At 44.7% G+C, this 23,396-nt stretch overlaps 1 protein-coding gene across 1 annotated transcript in view; it reads left to right on the forward strand.

Annotated features, from left to right (window-relative positions):
• Positions 1–23,396, forward strand: part of FRMPD3 (FERM and PDZ domain containing 3) — a 492,671-nt gene that overhangs the window by 175,468 nt on the left and 293,807 nt on the right. The window contains exons 3-4 of the mRNA XM_075324032.1: positions 289–432; positions 12,786–12,931. Of these exons, the coding sequence (XP_075180147.1) occupies positions 12,793–12,931 (139 nt within the window). The 5' untranslated portion in view covers positions 289–432; positions 12,786–12,792. The remainder of the gene's footprint in view (positions 1–288; positions 433–12,785; positions 12,932–23,396) is intronic.

The raw sequence follows: 23,396 nt of genomic DNA on the forward strand, positions 1-23,396 counted from the left end.
AGGTCAATGTGGCTTGCAACCATCTATCAGAGCTGAATGTAGCTCGTAACTATTTCACAGAACTGACTGTGGCTTTCATGGTCTGAAAGATTGGGGACCTCTGTTCTAGAATATTAGTAGAACTCTTAATGAATTGTTTTGTCTTCAAGAACCCCATGGGGCAACAGAAAGTAAAGGTACAATAAACATTGCAGTATTTTTTTTTATAAATAAATAGAAAAAGTTGAAGTAATTTAATTGATTATAAAGTTTTCAACATTTTGTCCATTGATTGTTTTATATTTCTAGGAATGGACTTTGCGCCTTCCATTATATTGGCTCATATCTATCCTTCAAGGGATTCGGAAGTGACAAGCGGTAGACAGTTCACAGCAAGCTATCAAAGAACTTCTGACAGAGCAACAGACAAAGTCTGATCCCAGTGCTGTTCAGGTATAGTACTATTTAGACTATTTTAGATATTAAACAATTGCCTTACCTTTTCTAGAGTGCATCAAACCGACTTTAGACATAAGAAACACACAACACAAATTCACCCGTAAACATACTATAAGGCCTAATTCGCACCATGTTTTGTACATTTTTTATCAGCCTCATGTTTTTATATTATAGGCTAAAAAAAACTGAAAACTGATGGAAATGAATGCATTTTAAAGCAAAGTACATCCATTTTTGTTTTACTTATATTGTATGTTACATCCGCCTGCATCCCTTTTTTTCCGTAACTCCCCCCCAAAAAAAAGATACATTTTTTATAGCATAGAGGAGGATTGCTAGGAGATCATGTGACTTGTTTCTGGAAAACAACAAATGTATGCAAACTTATGACAATAGGTTTGCATGCATCTTCGATAGGCTGAAATGTTATAAAAATACCAATTTCACATGTTTTTCCGATTGTATTCTAGGTAAATAAAAAAGTATCTGTTTAACCAGCTCAGTACCACACCATTTTCATCCAACCCAGACCATGCACATTTTTGTTTTTTTCCTTACAGGTTGCTTAAACAGTTATAAAAAATATTCTCATTCAGATATTCAAATCATGTTTGCACCTTTTTTTGGAATACATGGAGCTTAATTTTTGTATGATTTTCATACTCATTTTTATTTGCTGATATTGGGTAATAACCCTAGGAAAATAATGAAATTACATATCAGTTTTTCCAAAAGATTTTTTTATGACCAAATATGTCAATTAAAATACATTTTAAAATTTGTTTCTCTTTCTGTAACAATTCTTTTTATTTATTGAACATGTTTTTTTCTAATAGGATGGGGCTATTAGCAATAATTTGGATTGGCAGTGTTTTTTTTTATATATTTTTTACCAATTTTTTATTTAGTTATTTATGTATTCATTTTTTATGTATTTTTCATGTATGTCACATATTGTGCTCCATAAGGTTATAAAAGACTGGGGGGGGGGGCATTTTAACATTTAAGTACATTTTTTAACTTGATTTATCCTGTAACTGGGCATGGTATATTAGTCTCAGTTACAGTAGAACTGTAGTCTCCATGCTGCACAGCAGAGTTGACTTGTTGTTTTAAGACCCAGCAGCTCCTATTGCCTCACTAGACCCATCAATCACATGACCATTAAAGCTTCCTATTTTTTACTTTTTATACATAGTGCTGGTTCATCACCGTGTATACAGCAATTAGGTAGACAGAAACTGTAACATACTGTGTCTGCCCTCTCCATGGAAAGGTCGACTGGGTTTGACAACCAGCTCTCAGCTCCTGTAGCTGCACAATCGTGTACAATTCAGTGACGCCTGAATGTTTAAAGTGTATGGGTGGTCTGCAATTAGTTACTCTTTTTTACAATTCAAACAGATACACTAAATACACCACAAAACCGTGGTGTGAAAAAGGTCTAACACATACATTTTAATACCTAATGTTAAAATCATTGTCTGTTCACAACATATTGATGACCTACCGTAATATAAGTCATTAATATCAGATCTGGGGGTACTAACTCCCCCATCAAGCAGATGTTATTTGCTCCAGCAGTGTCATGCAGAAACTACTGGATTTCCACCAGGAATAAGGGAAACACCTGCGAGCACTGCAACAAACAGGGTACACAAGGAACATGATACAATAGTTGGCCTTGGAGCTAGGAAGAGGCAAGCCAGGTCACCTCCTGCACTCCCTGACATCCCTATGCGGGTTATTTCACCCCATCGCTGATGATGTGCCTAGGTCCTTGATTGCCCTGAACTCACCCTGGCTAGTGAGAATGCCAGCAGGAGCACTATTACCACTGCAATAATCCAACACAATGAAAGAAAGACAGATAGGGGGAAGGGGGAAATAGACACCAAAGGAAACCACTCCATGCTCCTCCAATGCAGCTAATACCACTGCTGAAATAGTCACAAAACTTCAGGCTTCTTCCAGAGATTGGATCCTTACAAAGTAGATAGCATAGATTTGAGAATCTATAGCTGATATCAAATGTTACGATACATGACTATTTAGAGGAGTGGTCACAAAAGAGCTGCACCTGACATAAAGGCTTTAAAGGATAGCCAGATATGAAAGAGTGCTTAACCTACACAGCACCAAAGGAAAGCTAAATACATTTAAACATAAGATGCAGGCTTGCACACAAAAAGGTGCTGTGACGTTTTGGTCCTATAGATCCCCCCCAGAGCAAGTCACAATCATAACAAGAGGCACAATATGTATTCAATTTGAAAGGACCTGCAATATGTTGTTCTATTTAGAGTGTGGCAGGTACTGCAGAACAGCCCCTATCATTTTGAATACTAGCGTTTTTGCAGTAACTGTCAGCAGCCCCACTGATCTAATATTGATAACCTATGCTATGGGTAGGTCATCAAGTTGTTGTGACAGCACAACTCTCTATTGGTTTATACTTTCCCTGGCTTTTGATACAGAGAACCAAAGTAGTGGCTCCTAACCAATTGTGAGATTACAGCTTCCAGCATGATTTGGCAGCTTCTGGATGGAGTTATATCTTGAAGAGCACTGACTCAGAGATTCTTGTAATTGTTAACACAAATATTACACAATTACTATATTTATGTTACAAATCTCGTACTCTCCCACGTGCTTAGACTGAGATATGGTAACTATGAAATTTATAAAGGTAATTTAAGTTCATTAACCCCTTCACCCCCGGCCACTAAAACACCCTAATGACCGGGCCATTTTTTGCAATTCTGACCAGTGTCACTTTGACAGGTTATAACTCTGGAACGCTTCAACGGATCCTGGCGATTCTGAGATTGTTTTTTCGTGACATATTGTACTTCATGTCAGTGGTAAATTTAGGCCGATATTTTTTGCGTTTATTTGTGAAAATTTAGGAAATTTGGCGAAAATTTTGAAAATTTCGCAAATTTCAAACTTTGAAAATTTATGCCCATAAATCTGAGAGATATGTCACACAAAATAGTTACTAAATAACATTTCCCACTTGTCTACTTTACATCAGCGCAATTTTCGAAACAAATTTTTTTTCCGTTAGGAAGTTAGAAGGGATCAAAGGTCATCAGCAAATTCTCATTTTTCCAACAAAATTTACAAAATAATTTTTTTAGGGACCACATCACATTTGAAGTGACTTTGAGAGGCCGAGGTGACAGAAAATACCCAAAAGTGACCCCATTCTAAAAACTACACCCCTCACACTGCTCAAAACCACATCCAATAAGATTATTAACCCTTTAGGTGCTTCACAGGAACCAAAGCAATGTGGAAGGAAAAAATGAAAATTTTACTTTTTAACACAAAAATGTTACTTTAGCCATAAAATTTTCATTTTTACAAGGGAGAAAAGAGAAAGTACACAATACAATTTATTGTGCATGTTCTCCTGAGTACGCTGATACCCCATATGTGGTAAAAATCAATTGTTTGGGCGCACGGCAGAGCTCGGAAGGGAAGGAGCGCCATTTGAATTTTTGAACGCAAAATTAGCTGCACTCATTAGCGGACGCCATGTCGGGTTTGAAGACCCCCTGAGGTGCCTAAACAATGGAGCTCCCCCACAAGTGACCCCATTTTGGAAACTAGAGGCCTCAAATAATTTTTCTAGATGTTTGGTGAGCACTTTGAACCCCTGGGGGCTTCACAAAAGTTTATAGCGTTGAGCCGTGAAAAGAAAAAAAATTTTTTTTACCACAAAACGGTTGCTTCAACTAGGTAGCTTTTTTTTTCACAAGGGTAACAGGAAAAAATGCACCATAAAATGTATTGTGCATTTTCTCCTGAGTACGCAGATACCTCATATGTGGTGGAAATCAAATGTTTGGACACACGGCAGTGCTCGGAAGGCAAGGAGCGCCATTTGAATTTTTGAGTGCAAAATTAGCTGCACCTGTTAGCGGACGCCATGTCGGGTTTGAAGACCCCCTGAGGTGCCTAAACAATGGAGCTCCCCCACAAGTGACCCCATTTTGGAAACTAGAGGCCTCAAATATTTTTTCTAGATGTTTGGTGAGCACTTTGAACACCTGGGGGCTTCACAAAAGTTTATAGCGTTGAGCCGTGAAAAGAAAAAAAAATTTTTTACCACAAAACGGTTGCTTCAACTAGGTAGCTTTTTTTTTCACAAGGGTAACAGGAAAAAATGCACCATAAAATGTATTGTGCATTTTCTCCTGAGTACGCAGATACGTCATATGTGGTGGAAATCAAATGTTTGGACACACAGCAGTGCTCGGAAGGCAAGGAGCGCCATTTGAAATTTTGAGTGCAAAATTAGCTGCACCTGTTAGCGGACGCCATGTCGGGTTTGAAGACCCCCTGAGGTGCCTAAACAATGGAGCTCCCCCACAAGTGACCCCATTTTGGAAACTAGAGGCCTCAAATAATTTTTCTAGATGTTTGGTGAGCAAAAAAATTTTTTTACCACAAAACGGTTGCTTCAACTAGGTAGCTTTTTTTTTCACAAGGGTAACAGGAAAAAATGCACCATAAAATGTATTGTGCATTTTCTCCTGAGTACGCAGATACCTCATATGTGGTGGAAAGTAATTGTTTGGGCGCATGGCGGGGCTCAGAAGAGAAGGAGCGCCATTTGACAGCAAAATTGGTTGGAATCATTAGCGGACACCATGTCACGTTTGGAGACCCCCTATGGTGCCTAAACAGTGGAGCTCCCCCACAAGTGACACCATTTTGGAAACTAGAGCCCTCAAATAATTTTTCTAGATGTTTGGTGAGCACTTTGAACACCTGGGGGCTTCACAGAAGTTTATAGCGTTGAGCCGTGAAAAGAAAATTATTTTTTTTTACCACAAAACGGTTGCTTCAACTAGGTAGCTTTTTTTTTCACAAGGCTATCAGGAAAAAAATGCACCATAAAATGTATTGTGCAATTTCTCCTGAGTACGCAGATACCTCATATGTGGTGGAAAGTAATTGTTTGAGCGCATGGCGGGGCTCAGAAGAGAAGGAGCGCCATTTGACTTTTCAAACGCACAGACGCAGTGCACTGATCAGCCGCTGCAGGACGCACGGTCGGATGCGATAAAAAAAAGCGTCGGGGATACGTAAAAAAAAAAGTCACGCCAAAAACTGACCATGGATGCAGATACGTTATGTGCATCCCTGATCAGCGCTTGGCGGGACGCACGGACGGATGCGATACAAAAAGCGTCGCAAATACGGAAAAAAGTCACGCCAAAAATTGAGCAGGGATGCCGATCCGTTATGTGCATCCCTGATCAGCGCTTGGCGGGACGCACGGACGGATGCGATACAAAAAGCGTCGTGAATACGGAAAAAAGTCACGCCAAAAATTGACCATGGATGCCGATCCGTTATGTGCATCCCTGATCAGCGCTTGGCGGGACGCACGGACGGATGCGATACAAAAAGCGTCGGGGATACGGAAAAAAAAGTCACGCCAAAAATTGACCATGGATGCCGATCCGTTATCTGCATCCCTGATCAGCGCTCGGCGGGACGCACGGACCGATGCGATACAAAAAGCGTCGTGAATACGGAAAAAAAAGTCACGCCAAAAATTGACCATGGATGCCGATCCGTTATCTGCATCCCTGATCAGCGCTTGGCGGGACGCACGGACGGATGCGATACAAAAAGCGTCGGGGATACGGAAAAAAAAGTCACGCCAAAAATTGAGCAGGGATGCCGATCCGTTATCTGCATCCCTGATCAGCGCTTGGCGGGACGCACGGACGGATGAGGTGTAAAAATGGACAGGGGATACGGAAAAAAAAAAAAAAGTTATACTCACAGTACCCAGAGGACTAGCAGGAGGATCACTGACCAGAAGAGCTGCAGAGGAACAGATGGCAGAGAGATGGACAGCTTTTACAGGAGCAGCAGGCAGATCAGCAGAATGCCCAGGAAGGACCCAGCGATGGACGCAGATGTGATCAGGCCGGTGAAGACAGGTAAGAGGACGTCGGGGGAGAGCAGAGGGGGAGAGGGGGGGGTGAGAGCAGAGGGGGGGGTGAAAGCAGAGGGGGGGGTGAGAGCAGAGGGGGAGGGGGGGAGAGCAGAGGGGGAGGGGGGAGAGCAGAGGGGGAGACCGGAGAGGGAGCTGCAGAAGCAGAATAGAAATAATGGGGGAGGCAGTCAGATCGCGGGGGGAGCGGATCGGGATGTCGGGGGGGGGGGGTGCAGATCGCGGGGGGGGCACGGCAGGGGCTATCACGGCAGCGCGCAGGGGCACCACGGGAGCGCGCACGGGCTGCAAAGTGAGCACAGTACTCACTTTGCAGCAGCAGCGGTGACCTCAGCAGCAGCGGTGGTAGCAGATCGGGATGCCGGGGGGGCAGATCGGGGCGTAGGGGGGCAGATCGGGGCGTAGGGGGGCAGATCGGGGGGGGCACGGGCAGGGGCCTTCACGGGAGCGCGCAGGGGCCTTCACGGGAGCGCGCAGGGAGCGGAATACTTACCATTAGAGCTGCAGCGGCGGAGACATCAGAGGCGGCGGCGGCGGCAGCAGCGGTGGCGTGGTACCAAAAGTACCAGCCACTCCACGCTGCAGACATGTTGGGGGAGGGCTCACAGGCCAGCACAGGCCTGGGGAGGGCGGCCACCGGCAGATCAGACCGCCCCACTGCACACTGATTGGAGCGATTGCGCGTCATAGCACGATCGCTCCAATCAGTGCTGCAGGGGCTGGGGGCGGCATGTTTGAGGTCCACCTATGATATGCTGCTGCAGCTGCGGCATCTCATAGCTGGATCTCACAGGATCGCACTAATTCGGGCATTATTTTTGCCGAAATTAGTGCGATCGATGTGGTTGGCGGTTCAGATTTGAACAGCCAATCACATCGATCGTCGATAGGGGGTGGCGATGCCGCCCCCCCTGGGGTCAAGCAAAGGTCCCCTGCTGTAAGAAACAGCAGGGGACATCATTTGAAAGCCGTTGCTATGGCCACGGCAATCAAATGAAGTTTAGGCCGTAAAATTACGTCCCTGGTCGTTAAGTCACGTTAAAATAGGACGTAATTTTACGGCCCGCGGTCGTGAAGGGGTTAAAGTACTATTCCAGGGTATTTTTAATTTCAGTACCAGACTGATATCACTACTTTTATATTCCCTATGTGTAGTAATAGACTTACCATCTGCAGTCTTCCAATGCTCCCAGTTCCGCTCCAGTCCTCATCTTCACCATGTGACCGCAGTTATGCTAATCCAAATTGCTCTAGTGTTTTCTGGGAAAACCAGTAGTCACTTCACAATTTAAGTCTATGAGACTCAGAATAAGACTTTGATGCACTTACAATAAGAGAGTCACCCTTAGCCATTACTTTCAGTCAGCCACAACTGTTGTCTCAAAATGGTGGAGAGAGACCGGAATAACTGCAAAACCAGTCAAAGACATTCAACCAGTAAGTAGTTTATTATTCTCAGGAATATACAGTACATTACTGATATCTATCTGGTGGTAAAATAATAAAATACCTCGAAGTGGTACTTTAAATAAGTTGAGATAACACTTGTGTTGTGATATGACTATCTTTCCAGATGTAGGTTTTGTGAGTAGACTAAGGCTGAAACCTCACACTAAAAATGAACCTACCCTGGAAAAATTAACATACACTATATAGACAAACATATCGGCACTTATTACCTCTACAGGAGCTTTTTATGGCCTCCCAGTCTAAATCCATTGGCCTTAATATGGAGTTAGTCCTCCCTTAGCAGTTAAAACATCCTCCATTTTTCCAGGAAGATGTCTACAAAATTCTTCCAGAAGTGCATTTCTGAGATCAGACACTGAGACACTAGTTCATCCATTCTGGTTCATCCAAAAGGTGTTCAAAAGGGTTGAAGTTGAAACAATCTACAAGTCAGTCATGTTGTTCCACATGAAACTCCTAACCATATCTTTTTGGACCTTGCTTTGTTATCTGGTAGACAGTCATGCTGGAACAGAAAAAGGCCTTCCTCAAACTGTGTCTACAAAGATGGAAGCTTAACATTTGTCAAAAATATATTTGTTCGCTGCTGAAGCATTAAGATTTGCCTTAACTAGAATAATGAGGTCTAAGTCGACTTCTAACAACCACCTTGCATTATTCTTTCTCCATTGAACCTTTAAAGTTGACGCAAAATGTTCTCAGGCTATTCACAAAACCATGAAGTATTCTGTTTATGGCTGGCTGCATGTGAGCAGAGACTTAAACTGTCAATCAGTGATTCCATTGGGGTTCGGGTCAAGTTCGAACCAGAGGAGGTTTGGTTCGACTGCAGCTGTCTAGCCGAACCTACACGGGTTTACTCATCTCTAATGTCAAGTAACCACTGTGCTACAACATTGAATAAAAATATGAGATTGTGCACTACCCAACACAATTAAATGTCATAGTTCAATGAAGTTAATAAATCCAGATGACAGGATACCTAAACCGATAGAACGGAATATAGTGTAGATCCACAAGACCAAATAAACAGTAAATAAAAGTATATATTAAACTCAAAACATTTGTATGGAGCACTCCTGGCAGATGTCGAATGTCTAGCCCAAACCAGGGTTTTGCCCTATAAATGATGGTTTATTCTGGGGTTGGTGACTCTGTAACATGTGTTATGCTACTCATTGACAATTTTCAATATTAAGACTCAGTTGATTGTGGAATATTTATTAGCAACCAAATTTCATAGACTGAATTATTACACTGTTCTGCATATTTTCAAAAGTTGTCAGGTTCAGTTATGAAGTGAGCCATTTCTTAATGATTTTGATCTCCTGAATTCAATCTGACAGGATTTTTTGTTTGCTCTTGTTTCTATGATATCAAAGAGTTTTACTTTACCTGCTACATATAATTAAGGCATAAACATTTCAGTACTTTGAAACATTATTATTTTTGCAAATATAAAGATGCAAATTATTTTCTTAAGCCAATTTTCCTATTTTTATTTAGAGGAAACTTAACAACAATTTAAATAACTAAAACATGTCTAACACTATTGGAAGTTATAAACAGTTACAGATATTGCACTACAAAATTTGTTCCTTATTCAGTTAATCAATAGATCTTGGAATAATAATAATTTCCACAATTGCATGTGTTTAAAAAAAACAATCAAAAACATTCCTGTGCTGAGACAATCTTATATATGTGCCCCTGCTGTGTAATGGCTGTGTCTGACCATACAGTGGCATGATCTGATCATACCACATCTCCTGGGCCAAGAAGGATGGAAAAGAGAATATAGACATTACAGCATGGGATCACAGCTGATTCTTTTTCTGAGGTAAAACATTCCCCTGCCTGTTTTTATAAAAAATGGTTTACCTCAAAGAAGGAATTTTTTGCGATTCCATGGTGTAATGGATTTATACTTTTTAACATCAGAGGAAAGAAATGAGCCAATATCTCAGAAAGAGACTTGTGGACTTGCACAAGACTGGCTTGTCCTTGGGTGAAATTTCTAGATACCTGAAGGTGCCGCGTTCATCTGTACAAACAATTATAAGCAAGAACAAACAAGATGGGAATGTGCAACCATCATACCAATTTCCAGATACCTGAAGGTGCCTCGTTCATCTGCACAAACAATTATTTGCAAGTACAAACAAGATATGATTGTGCAACCATCATACCAATTTCCAGATACCTAAAGGGGCCTTGTTCATCTGTAGAAACAATTATACGCAAGGACAAACAAGATGGTAATGTGCAGCCATCATACCAATTATCAAATCAACCAGATACCTGAAGGTGCCTTGTTCATCTGTGGAAACAATTAAATGCAAGTAAAAACAAGATGGGAATGTGCAGCCATCATACTGCTCAGGAGGAAAGAATCATCTATGCTCCCGTGCTAGAATTTCTTTATACTCTTTTCCTTCCTTCCTGCCCAGGAGATGTTGTATGATCAGACCATGTCCCTGTATGGACAGACTCAACCATTGCTTAGCAGATAGCACAGCACATAACATATATAAGATTATCTCAGAACAGGAATAAAATGTTTAAATACATCCAATTGTGGAAATTATTTTTATTCCAAGATCTGTTGATTAAAATGAAACTTGTTTGTGGGAAAACTCCTTTAAGTTCAACTGTTTTCATCTCTGAACCAATTTAGCTGTAGAACAGTGACTTATTATTATTAATATTACGGGATCACACTGGCATCAGTAGGCTTGTTAGAAAAAACATTTTTTTATAGAAATGTTAGCAAAGCCAGACTGAATAGCGAGGAGCTGGATTTTATACACCTGTGGCAATGACTAAATAAAACCTGATTTCAATAATGAAGACGCATTTCCCAATATTTTATCCATATAGTGTATTACTGAAGCCTTGTGATACTATTTCTGGCAAATACATGAATTAGGGAAAGTGAGTTAGTCCTCACCAAAATACAAATTAATTATCAAAGATTTCTAACCAATTCTGAACTAGAAAAATACTATAAAAAAAGTCAGGTTGTAAAGTCACAGTAGATTCAATTACAGGTAAAGTATATATACATGTATTTATGTTTGTACCTATATATTGTCAGTGTGTCTATATTTGTTTGCTTATTATAATATAATATTTCCATCTCTCAGACCTCAAAATCTCCTCTTTTTCTATTTAAAATAATGTTTATGCACAGGGTTTTTTTAAAGAATGAGAATTAGGCTGGAAAAATGATAGCGTTAGGCTCACACTACGTGTTCATAAGGTCAGTGTTTTAGCCTAAGAGTTCACTCACATCATAAAATACCCCATTGCACTTGCACCAATGTCATTCAATGAGGAAGTGTTCACCTGCGAGTTTTTTTTCTCGCACTTATTGACTTGCAATAAGATACTGTATATGCGACTAAATGTAGAATGCTGCAATATTTTCCTCAGCCAAAACACAGCTGAGGAAAATATTGCAGCATTCTGCGTATAGCTGCATATATCTTATTGCAAGTCAATAAATGCGAGAATAAAAAGGGTGGCACACAGACAGTCCGTATGCTATCCAAGTTTGGTGCACACATCTGAAAGGGAATAAAAAGAATATAAATATATAGATATTAGATAGAAAAGATAACTATCCTGCAGATATTTAATGTAAAAAACCCCTACATATTATACACTTGCACTCTTTAGTACCTTTCATGGGCAGTTTATTCTACAGTTGTTTAAGATTAATTTAATAAATAAATAAATGGTAAAAACAATGTTGAGTCCTTCCTAATTTATGAAACCAGGAGAGGTAAAGCAGACAGCTGCGGGCTTGTGTTATCAGGCTGGGAAGGTCCATAGTTAATGGGTCCTTCCCAGCCTAAAAATTCAAGCCCCAGAAGTGGTGCATCACATTAGCTGCATCAATTCTGGCACTGCACTTCAGCTCTTCCCCATTTTCCTGGTGTGATGGCAATCGGGGTAATGGTATTTGAGGTTGATGTTAGCTGTGTAGTGTCCACAAAAACAGCTGGCGTCAACCCCTGGTGTTATTGACAGAGAAGTGTCTGTCAGACACATCCATTACTAACCCATTAAATTAAAAGACAAAAATGCATGCACAAATATTTTATTTAAAAAAAACCACTACCCAACTACCCCACTACCCTGATTCAATTATTTATTTGTAAAAAGAAAACAGGCAGGTCCCACATAGGCCATAGAATCCGATGTAGTCTACAAATAGAAACCTGAAAAACATAAAAAAGAGAAACAAAAACAAGAGACTTTCACTAGTTCACTAGTTTATTAGAAAGCAAAGTTCCTGCGCAGGTCTGACATAGTCCAGCAGTTTCCATGACATTCCCCAATTATGTCAAAGAAAGGCTATGGTGCATCATTCTGGTCCATAGACTTTGAGCAGTTGCCACTCCCAGATCACACGGTGCCCTGCGAGACCCAGCGCCTCTGATGAGTGATGATGTCAGTAACATTACCGCACTTCAGAAGTTCAGGGTCACGATGCGCAACACCCTATGATTGGGGAGAGTGGTGATGTCAATAAAGTTCACAGCAATTCCTGCCAAGTTCAAAGCAGTGCTTACAAGCTCTATTGAAAAGAGTATGAAAGCACTGTGAATAATCGGCCACCACTGCTAGATAGCTGCAGTGATCCCTAAGAATCGATCTGTTAGCAATAAAAATTTAGTTTTTGTATAAAGTGTATAAATACAATGCAACAATGTTAGATACGTAAGAAAATAATTTTATGGTATGGTTGTAAAAACATATATCCATTAACCTTAAATAGTTAAAAGGGAAGGGGATGTAGAGCAAAGAAAGAACCAAAGTACATAAATATGATCTTTTTTGTAAATAATACATTAAATCATTATTTTTGTCCTCTTTGTTTGAACAGTCATGTGATGTGGAAGGGTGCTATGGAATGTGGTCAGCTGACCCCTCAGTCTGTACGTAAGGTCATCATTTTACGGCATCCCGGATTTGGCTTTGGATTTGTGGCTGGCAGTGCAGGACCTGTTGTAGTGCGGTCTGTCATCTCAGGTGAACCTGGAATACCAGTAATTCAATATTCCATATTTTATTAACCATTCAGTAGTGTATAAAGTTCATTCATCAATTAATACAATCAGTCATTCATTCATTGGTAAAATTGCAAATATATATGGCAGGTATGGAAAAATGCTGCCAAAAATGCTTTAAAAAATAGAAGTGTTCATAGTTTATTAACCAAGAAAAAGGAAAGTGATGAACAAAAGAGTATTCTTAATCACATCAATATTTGGTGTGACCATGGCCACCATTTGCCTTCAAAACAGCTTGAAATCATCTAGATACAGATACACACTTTCTAAAGAAACGTGGCAAGGAGGTTGTTCCCAACATCTTGAAGAACAAACTACAGATCTCCTGTGTATGAGGCTTGTACAAATTCTTCTATCTCTTCATATAATCCCAGATAGACCTAAAGATACAGTTAGGTCCAGAAATATTTGGACAGTGACACAAGTTTTGTTATTTTAGCTGTTTACAAAAACATGTTCAGAAATACAATTATATATATAATATGGGCTGAAAGTGCACACTCCCAGCTGCAATATGAGAGTTTTCACATCCAAATCGGAGAAAGGGTTTAGGAATCATAGCTCTGTAATGCATAGCCTCCTCTTTTTCAAGGGAACAAAAGTAATTGGACAAGGGACTCTAAGGGCTGCAATTAACTCTGAAGGCATCTCCCTCGTTAACCTGTCATCAATGAAGTAGTTAAAAGGTCTGGGGTTGATTACAGGTGTGTGGTTTTGCATTTGGAAGCTGTTGCTGTGACCAGACAACATGCGGTCTAAGGAACTCTCAATTGAGGTGAAGCAGAACATCCTGAGGCTGAAAAAAAAGAAAAAATCCATCAGAGAGATAGCATACATGCTTGGAGTAGCAAAATCAACAGTCGGGTACATTCTGAGAAAAAAGGAATTGACTGGTGAGCTTGGGAACTCAAAAAGGCCTGGGCGTCCACGGATGACAACAGTGGTGGATGATCGCCGCATACTTTCTTTGGTGAAGAAGAACCCATTCACAACATCAACTGAAGTCCAGAACACTCTCAGTGAAGTAGGTGTATCTGTCTCTAAGTCAACAGTAAAGAGAAGACTCCATGAAAGTAAATACAAAGGGTTCACATCTAGATGCAAACCATTCATCAATTCCAAAAATAGACAGGCCAGAGTTAAATTTGCTGAAAAACACCTCATGAAGCCAGCTCAGTTCTGGAAAAGTATTCTATGGACAGATGAGACCAAGATCAACCTGTACCAGAATGATGGGAAGAAAAAAGTTTGGAGAAGAAAGGGAACGGCACATGATCCAAGGCACACCACATCCTCTGTAAAACATGGTGGAGGCAACGTGATGGCATGGGCTTCAATGGCACTGGGTCACTTGTGTTTATTGATGACATAACAGCAGACAAGAGTAGCCGGATGAATTCTGAAGTGTACTGGGATATACTTTCAGCCCAGATTCAGCCAAATGCCGCAAAGTTGATCGGACGGCGCTTCATAGTACAGATGGACAATGACCCCAAGCATACAGCCAAAGCTACCCAGGAGTTCATGAGTGCAAAAAAGTGGAACATTCTGCAATGGCCAAGTCAATCACCAGATCTTAACCCAATTGAGCATGCATTTCACTTGCTCAAATCCAGACTTAAGACGGAAAGACCCACAAACAAGCAAGACCTGAAGGCTGCGGCTGTAAAGGCCTGACAAAGCATTAAGAAGGAGGAAACCCAGCGTTTGGTGATGTCCATGGGTTCCAGACTTAAGGCAGTGATTGCCTCCAAAGGATTCACAACAAAATATTGAAAATAAAAATATTTTTTTGGGGTTTGGTTTATTTGTCCAATTACTTTTGACCTCCTAAAATGTGGAGTGTTTGTAAAGAAATGTGTACAGTTCCTACAATTTCTATCAGATATTTTTGTTCAAACCTTCAAATTAAACGTTACAATCTGCACTTGAATTCTGTTGTAGAGGTTTCATTTCTAATCCAATGTGGTGGCATGCAGAGCCCAACTCGCGAAAATTGTGTCACTGTCCAAATATTTCTGGGCCTAACTGTATATGATCAAGGCTCTGTGGGGGCCGGATCATCACTTCCAGGGCGTTATTCTTTTTTTAAGCTGAAGATAGTGACCATATTAATGAAATTTGATCTATGTTCTGCTGCAGAATTCATACATTTTTAGCCAGATGCCTCACTGATTGAATTGCATGATGTAAAATTATCTGCCTGTATTTTTAAGCATTAAAGGGAACCTGTCACCAGATTTGTCCCGTATAAACTGCGGCCACCACCAGTTAACCCTTACAGTGGGTACAGAAAGTATTCAGACCCCTTTAAATTTTCTGTCTTTGTTTCATTACAGCCATTTGGTAAATTCAAAAAAGTTCATTTTTTTTCTCATTAATGAACACTCTGCATTTTGACAGAAAAAAAACAGAAATGTATACATTTTTGCAAATGTACTAAACAAGAAAAACTGAAATATCACATGGTCATAAGTATTCAGACACTTTGCTCAGACACTCATATTTAAGTCACATGTTGTCCATTTCCTTGTGATCCTCCTTGAGATGGTTCTACTCCTTCATGGAATCCAGCTGTGTTTCCTTAAACTGATAGGACTTGATTTGGAAAGGCACACACCTGGATGACTAGGTTTAGGTGCTTTAGTAATGATTTTAATAATATTGTGGTATTGGATTCCTCATTATTTGCTCAATAAAATATAATTATATTGCATAGTGTATGGACGTTTGGTCGCAATCTTTCTCCTTTTTGCTTCACACCTGTCTATATAAGACCTCACATCTCACAGTGCATGTGTCACGCTCCCCGGGTCCTCGGCTCCCCTCCCCGGGTCCTCTGCTCCGCTCCCCGGGTCCTCCGCTCCGCACCCCGGCTCACCTGCCCTGCTCCCCGCTCTCCAACCTCCGGTGCCCGTCCTTCCCAGGCCCCCTGGTCTCCGCTCCCGGCGCCCGACGGCTTCCCAGGTCCTGGCCGGCTCCCCTGCGTCCTCCTCTCAGCTTCCTTCCCTGGCTTCTGGCACCCGCGCCGCGCGCTCGTGCATTAGGGCGCGCGCGCGGTCACTGACCCTTTCTTAAAGGGCCAGTGTCAAATTACAGGAAATGATGCACATAGGCACAGGGTATATAGGGGGTTAATGTCCAAGGGAGCGGGGCCTGTTCTTCGTGTTTTCCCAAGCTAGGAGTCAGGTCTCCTTGTATTTTGTGAGATACTTACCTCTCTATCTTCTAGAGCCAATCCTGCATCGCCATCCGGTTCTGCGGTACCTCGAACCCCGAACGCTGCCTATCTGCTATCCTGACAGTCCGTACCATCTCGGATCCCTGCGGTGACCCGTCATCTCGCTCCAACGGTTCCGGACCCCGCCTGACACCATCACGGCTTCCGAACCTGAGCTCCGTCACCCGGACCACCATCAGTGACCTCGTGGTCCCAGGGACTTCTCCATTTTCTCCCAGTGCACGGACTGTCCTGCTACCTACAGTGCTCCGGCTACCGGACTCCTTTCCCTCATCCGGGAGTTCGGCCCAGTGGATCCACCTCCAGGATTTACCCGTCCATCTGGCCCTAACAGTAAGAACAGGCCATGGATCCCGCCGAAGCACTAGCGGCCTTGCATGAGGAACTCCAACGCCAGCGTGAAGTTCAGACCCGCATGCTGAACTTTATGACTTCCGTGGACACCCGCCTGACCACGCTACAAGCGGCAGTCACGTCTTCAACATCCCGAGCCTCCACTAGTCAAGCCACGACCCCCGCTCCTGTGGCTGCCTCTTCGGATGCTTCCAGACTGCGTTTGGCCACACCACCCCGGTACGCCGGAGATCCCAAGACCTGCAGGGGGTTTATAAACCAATGCTCCCTCCATTTCACGCAGCTGCCACATCTGTTTGCCTCCGACCAAGCCTAGGTCGCCTTCATCATGTCTTCATCATGTCTCACCTAGAGGGCGAGGCACTGGCGTGGATGAACCCCTTGTGGGAGAAGGAGGAACCTATGACCAAGAACCTCCAGGAGTTCCTGCAGGCCTTTCGCAGCACCTTTGACGAACCCGGACGCGCCTCCGCGTCTGCGTCATCACTTCTCCGGTTACGTCAGGGAACACTGACGGTGGGTCAATACGCCATCCGTTTCCGCACCTTGGCTTCAGAACTCGGGTGGAATAACGAGGCCCTAACCGCCGCCTTCTGGGAAGGACTATCGGGTCGAATCAAAGATGAGCTGGCTGGACGTGATGTACCGTCCACCCTGGACGCCCTGATTACCCTAGCGACTCGAGTGGACATACGCTTTCAGGAGCGGCCCAAAGAGGTATCCCGTGAGAGACGTCCGGTACGGCATTCCTCTCCTCCACGGAAGCCCGCCGTACTCCAGTCAACGGCCTCTGGTGTCTCCGTCCATGAGCCCATGCAGATCGACCGTGTGCGACAGTCTGAACAACGTCGAGCAGAGCGGCTCGCCAAGGGTCTCTGCTTTTACTGCGGAGAGGGCACACACCTGCTACGCGCCTGCCCAGAGAGGCCGGGAAACTCCAAAGCCTAGGGTTGGTAGGAGAGGCCACCCTAGGTGCTGGGAATCTCTCAGACCCAGTCACATGGACTGTGCAAGTAACAACGGGAGAGACGCGGTTTACGGCTGAGGCGTACCTCGATTCTGGGGCAGCAGGCAATTTCATCCAGCAGGCCACGGTGGACAAGTACCAGGTGCCTGTTACTCCACTCGATAAACCTCTCGTGATTGCCTCTGTGGATGGGAGACCTCTCTCTGACACCATCTCCTGGATCACCAAGCCGCTCGAACTGCGTATCGGTGCTCTGCACACCGAGAACATCGCTCTCTACGTCCTCCCACATATGTCACATCAAATTCTGCTGGGTCTTCCCTGGTTGCGGACACACGAGCCTTCAGTCAGCTGGGGCACTGGTGATATTACTCGATGGGGGCCTTCCTGCCATGAGAGGTGTCTGAAGACCATACAACCCATCCGGCGACCTCCGGTTCCCGAGTCCCTACCGGGACTGCCCTCAGCCTATTGGTCCTTCGTGGACGTCTTTGACAAGAAGGAGTCCGAAGTACTTCCGCCACATCGTCCTTACGATTGTGCCATTGACCTGCTCCCAGGAACTACACCACCTCGAGGACGGATATATCCACTGTCTCCAGCCGAAACAAGGGCCATGTCTACGTACATCACAGAGAGCCTGGCTAAGGGATTCATCCGGAGATCCTCCTCTCCTGCTGGAGCAGGCTTCTTCTTCGTAAAGAAGAAAGAGGGTGACCTACGCCCATGTATAGACTACCGGGGATTGAACCTAATCACCGTGAAAAACAAGTACCCCCTGCCGCTCATCCCCGAATTGTTTGATCGGCTCAGAGGAGCTCGTGTGTTCACCAAGTTGGATCTTCGGGGTGCCTACAACCTGGTCCGTATCCGCTCAGGGGATGAATGGAAGACCGTGTTCAACACTCGCGATGGGCACTATGAATACTGCGTGATGCCCTTCGGCCTGTGTAACGCACCAGCTGTCTTCCAAGAATTAGTGAACGATGTGTTTCGGGACCTTCTCTACGTCTGTGTGGTGGTATATCTGGACGACATCCTTGTCTTCTCTCCGGACCTCCAGACCCACCGAGAGAACGTGCAACTGGTTCTACAACGACTGAGAGAGAATCGTCTGTACGCCAAGTACGAGAAGTGCGTCTTCGAACAGTCTTCTCTCCCCTTCCTGGGGTACCTCATCACCGATACCGGACTGCAGATGGATCCCAAGAAGGTCTCCTCCATTCTCAACTGGCCTCCTCCTTCTGGACTGAAGGCAATCCAACGCTTTCTCGGATTCGCTAACTATTACCGCCAGTTCATTCCTCACTTCTCGGCTCTGACTGCTCCTCTCTCCGCTTTGACCAAGAAGGGGGCTAATCCAAAGGACTGGTCACCTGCGGCCGACGCCGCGTTTGGCGCTCTAAAACGAGCCTTTGCCTCCTCTCCTGTACTCCACCGTCCAGAGTTAAACCGCCAGTTCACCTTGGAGGTGGATGCCTCCTCCTCGGGAGCCGGAGCAGTGCTCATGCAGAAGTCCTCCTCCGGGAAGATGGTGACGTGCGGTTTCTTCTCCAAGAGCTTCTCCGCGCCTGAACGCAATTACACCATCGGTGACCGAGAGCTATTGGCGGTCAAACTGGCTCTGGAGGAATGGCGCTATCTTCTGGAAGGAGCAGTGTACCCTGTCATTGTTTACACGGACCACAAAAACCTGGAATACCTGCGGACTGCTCAGCGACTGAACCCACGGCAAGCCAGGTGGTCCTTGTTCTTTGCCCGGTTCGATTTCCAGCTTCATTTCCGACCCGCAAACAAGAATGTACGCGCTGATGCCTTGTCTAGGTCTTTCGTGCCCATGGAACAGGAGGAAGAGACATCTCAACCCATCATCTGTCCAAGCAAGATTATTCCGGTGGCTCCTGTCACCCTGGCCCAGATACCGCCCGGGAAGACCTATGTCTCTGAGACTAACAGGCAAAAAGTGTTACACTGGGGCCATGCCTCGAAAATAGCCGGTCATGCAGGTCAGAAGAAAACATGGAGCGCTATTGTACGTCATTACTGGTGGCCATCCCTGCGCACGGACGTCGCCTCTTTTGTCTCTGCCTGCTCCTCCTGTGCCAGGAACAAGACACCCAAACACCTGCCATACGGCCGTCTTCTGCCTCTGCCCATACCCTCAGTTCCCTGGCAGCACATAGCGATGGACTTTATTACGGACTTGCCATTGTCCTCCGGACACACAGTCATATGGGTCGTGGTGGATCGATTCTCTAAAATGGCCCATTTCGTTCCTATGGCTGGACTGCCCTCTGCTCAGGAACTCGCGGACGCCTATATACATCACATCTTCCGCTTGCATGGCTTTCCATCACACATAGTGTCCAACAGAGGAACTCAGTTCACCTCCCGCTTCTGGAGGGCTCTCTGCAAACATCTGGGAGTGACTCTAGACTTTTCATCTGCCTACCATCCTCAGTCTAATGGCCAAGTGGAGAGGGTCAATCAGATATTGACCTCTTTCTTACGTCACTACGTGAACGCCCATCATGACGATTGGTCCACGCTTCTTCCTTGGGCAGAATTCTCCCATAATCACCACGTCAGTGAGTCCTCCTCCAGTTCTCCCTTCCATGTCGTCTACGGACTTCAGCCGTCTGTCCCATTGCCTGTCTCCTCGTCCTCGGACATCCCTGCTGCTGATGCAGTACTCCGTGACTTTACTACCATTTGGGACTCAGTTAAGGCGTCCCTTGCACGGGCAACCCTGCGGATGAAGAGACACGCGGACAAGAGACGCCTAGATCCTCCGTGTTTCTCTCCGGGAGATCTCGTCTGGCTTGCTTCCAAGTACATCCGACTGAAGATACCATCCTACAAGCTGGGACCTCGCTACATCGGGCCGTTTAAAGTCCTCGGCAAGATCAATGAGGTTTCCTACAAACTACAGCTCCCGGCCACAATGAGAATACCCAACTCCTTCCACGTCTCTCTGCTCAAGCCGGTTGTCCTTGGTCCCTTCTCCGCTGCCGCCAGCCCGGCTCCTCCTCCTATTGCTGAGGACGACATCTATGCGGTAAGGGATATCGTGGCCATGAAGACCGTACGTGGTCGGCAGTTCTTCCTGGTGGACTGGGAGGGGTATGGTCCTGAGGATGGGTCCTGGGAGCCCAGGGAGAACGTGGGCACTCCTCTGATCCGTGCCTTCATGTCCCGGTTGCGGGGAGGGGGGCGTGGGGGGGGGTACTGTCACGCTCCCCGGGTCCTCGGCTCCCCTCCCCGGGTCCTCTGCTCCGCTCCCCGGGTCCTCCGCTCCGCTCCCCGGCTCACCTGCCCTGCTCCCCGCTCTCCAACCTCCGGTGCCCGTCCTTCTCAGGCCCCCTGGTCTCCGCTCCCGGCGCCCGACGGCTTCCCAGGTCCTGGCCGGCTCCCCTGCGTCCTCCTCTCAGCTTCCTTCCCTGGCTTCTGGCACCCGCGCCGCGCGCACGCGCATTAGGGCGCGCGCGCGGTCACTGACCCTTTCTTAAAGGGCCAGTGTCAAATTACAGGAAATGATGCACATAGGCACAGGGTATATAGGGGGTTAATGTCCAAGGGAGCGGGGCCTGTTCTTCGTGTTTTCCCAAGCTAGGAGTCAGGTCTCCTTGTATTTTGTGAGATACTTACCTCTCTATCTTCTAGAGCCGATCCTGCATCGCCATCCGGTTCTGCGGTACCTCGAACCCCGAACGCTGCCTATCTGCTATCCTGACAGTCCGTACCATCTCGGATCCCTGCGGTGACCCGTCATCTCGCTCCAACGGTTCCGGACCCCGCCTGACACCATCACGGCTTCCGAACCTGAGCTCCGTAACCCGGACCACCATCAGTGACCTCGTGGTCCCAGGGACTTCTCCATTTTCTCCCAGTGCACGGACTGTCCTGCTACCTACAGTGCTCCGGCTACCGGACTCCTTTCCCTCATCCGGGAGTTCGGCCCAGTGGATCCACCTCCAGGATCTACACGTCCATCTGGCCCTAACAGCATGTTATACCATATGAGAATCATGAGGTCAAAGGAACTGCCCAAGGAGTTCAGATACAAGGTTACAAAAGAATTTATGCAGTACTCAAAGTTCCTAAGAGCCTCCATAATCCTTAAAAGGAAGAAATTTGCAACCACCAGAACTCTTCTTAGACCTGGCAGTCTAGCCAAACTCAGAAATCGTGGGAGAAGAGCCTTGGTGAGAGAGCTAAAGAAGAACCCCCAAATCACTGTTGTCGAGCTCCAGAGATGCCGTAAGAAGATGGGACAAAGTTCCACAAAGCCAACTATTACTGCAGCCCTCCACCAGTCGGGTCTTTATGGCACAGTGGCCCGACAGAAACCTCTCCTCAGTGCAAGACATACAGTATGAAGGCCCAAATAGAGTTTGCAAAAAAAACACATGAAGGACTCCCAGACAATGAGAAATAAGATTCTCTGATCTGATGAGACAAAGACAGAACATTTTAGTGATATTTCTAAGTGGTATGTGTGGCGAAAACCAAGCACTGCTCATCACCTGCCCAATACAATCCCAACAGTGAAACATGGTGGTGGCAGCATCATGCTATGCGGGTGTTTTTCAGCTACAGGGACAAGAAGACTGGTTGCAATTGATGGAAAGATGATTGTGGCCAAGTACAGCGATATCCTGGAAGAAAACCTCTTCCAGAGTGTTCTGGACCTCAGACTTTGGCCAAAGGTTCACCTCCCGACAAGGAAAAGACCCAAAGCACACAGCTAAAATAACAAAGGAGTGGCTTCAGAACAATGCTGTGACCATTCTTGTCTGGCCCAGCTAGAGCCCTGACCTAAACCCAAATGAGCATCTCTGAAGAGACCTGAAAATGGCTGTCCACCACCGTTCACCATCCAACCTGACGAAACTGGAGAGAATCTGCAAGGAAGAATGGCAGAGCATCCCCAAATCTAGGTGAGAAAAAACTTGTTGCATTATTCCCAAGAAGATTCATGGCTATACTAGCTCAAAAGGGTGCACCTAATTAATACTGAGCAAAGGGTCTGAATACTTATTTAGTAATTGTTTAATAAATTTGCAAAAATTTCTACATTTCTGTTTTTTTTTTCTGTCAAGATGCAGAGTGTACATTTAATGAGAAAAAAAAATGAACTTTTTTGAATTTACCAAATGGCTGCAATAAAACAAAGAGTGAAAAATTTAAAGGGGTCTGAATACTTTCCGCACTCACAGTATATACAGAATTCTAGAATACTGTAGATAAGTACCTAAGCTGATTTGTATAACGTAAAACAAACCTTTTATTATACTCCCCTAAGGGGCGGTCCAGTCCGATGGGCATTGCTGATCTTGATGCAGTGCCTCCTATTTTCTTGCTATCATTGTTCTCCTTCCTGCTTCTTCTGGATCACGCATCCTATGTCATCCACACAGTGTCCTCCAATGTGCTCCTGCGCATGCGCACTTCTCTCTGCCCTGCTGAGGGCTTATCATAGTATTGTAATGCACTTATATACATTATTTTGAAAGGCTCCCTTTAAAGACAGCAAAAAATTTGCAATGTTCAGTACCATAAATTTAGGGGTTAGCCAATTAAATTTAGTGCAGCTATTGAAAGACACATTATGCTAAATTCCCTTCAAAATCAGTAGATGATCAGCAGTGATATCAGCTCAGAACTGGCAGCAACCAGTGTCCTAGTTACACACAACTACTGTTCTTTCCAGAAGTGGTCTTCATAGAAGAATGGCAGCCAAAAACCATGGAAACAAGCCATAGTCTGTGATTTCATGAAGAGACAGAAGGATTTGAAAAAGCTTCATACACAGAAGATCTGTGGTAAGTTCTCCAAGATGTTTAGAGCAACCACTCTGCC

The sequence above is a fragment of the Anomaloglossus baeobatrachus genome, chromosome 9, assembly GCF_048569485.1.
Source record: "Anomaloglossus baeobatrachus isolate aAnoBae1 chromosome 9, aAnoBae1.hap1, whole genome shotgun sequence".
Taxonomy (NCBI): Eukaryota; Metazoa; Chordata; class Amphibia; order Anura; family Aromobatidae; genus Anomaloglossus; species Anomaloglossus baeobatrachus.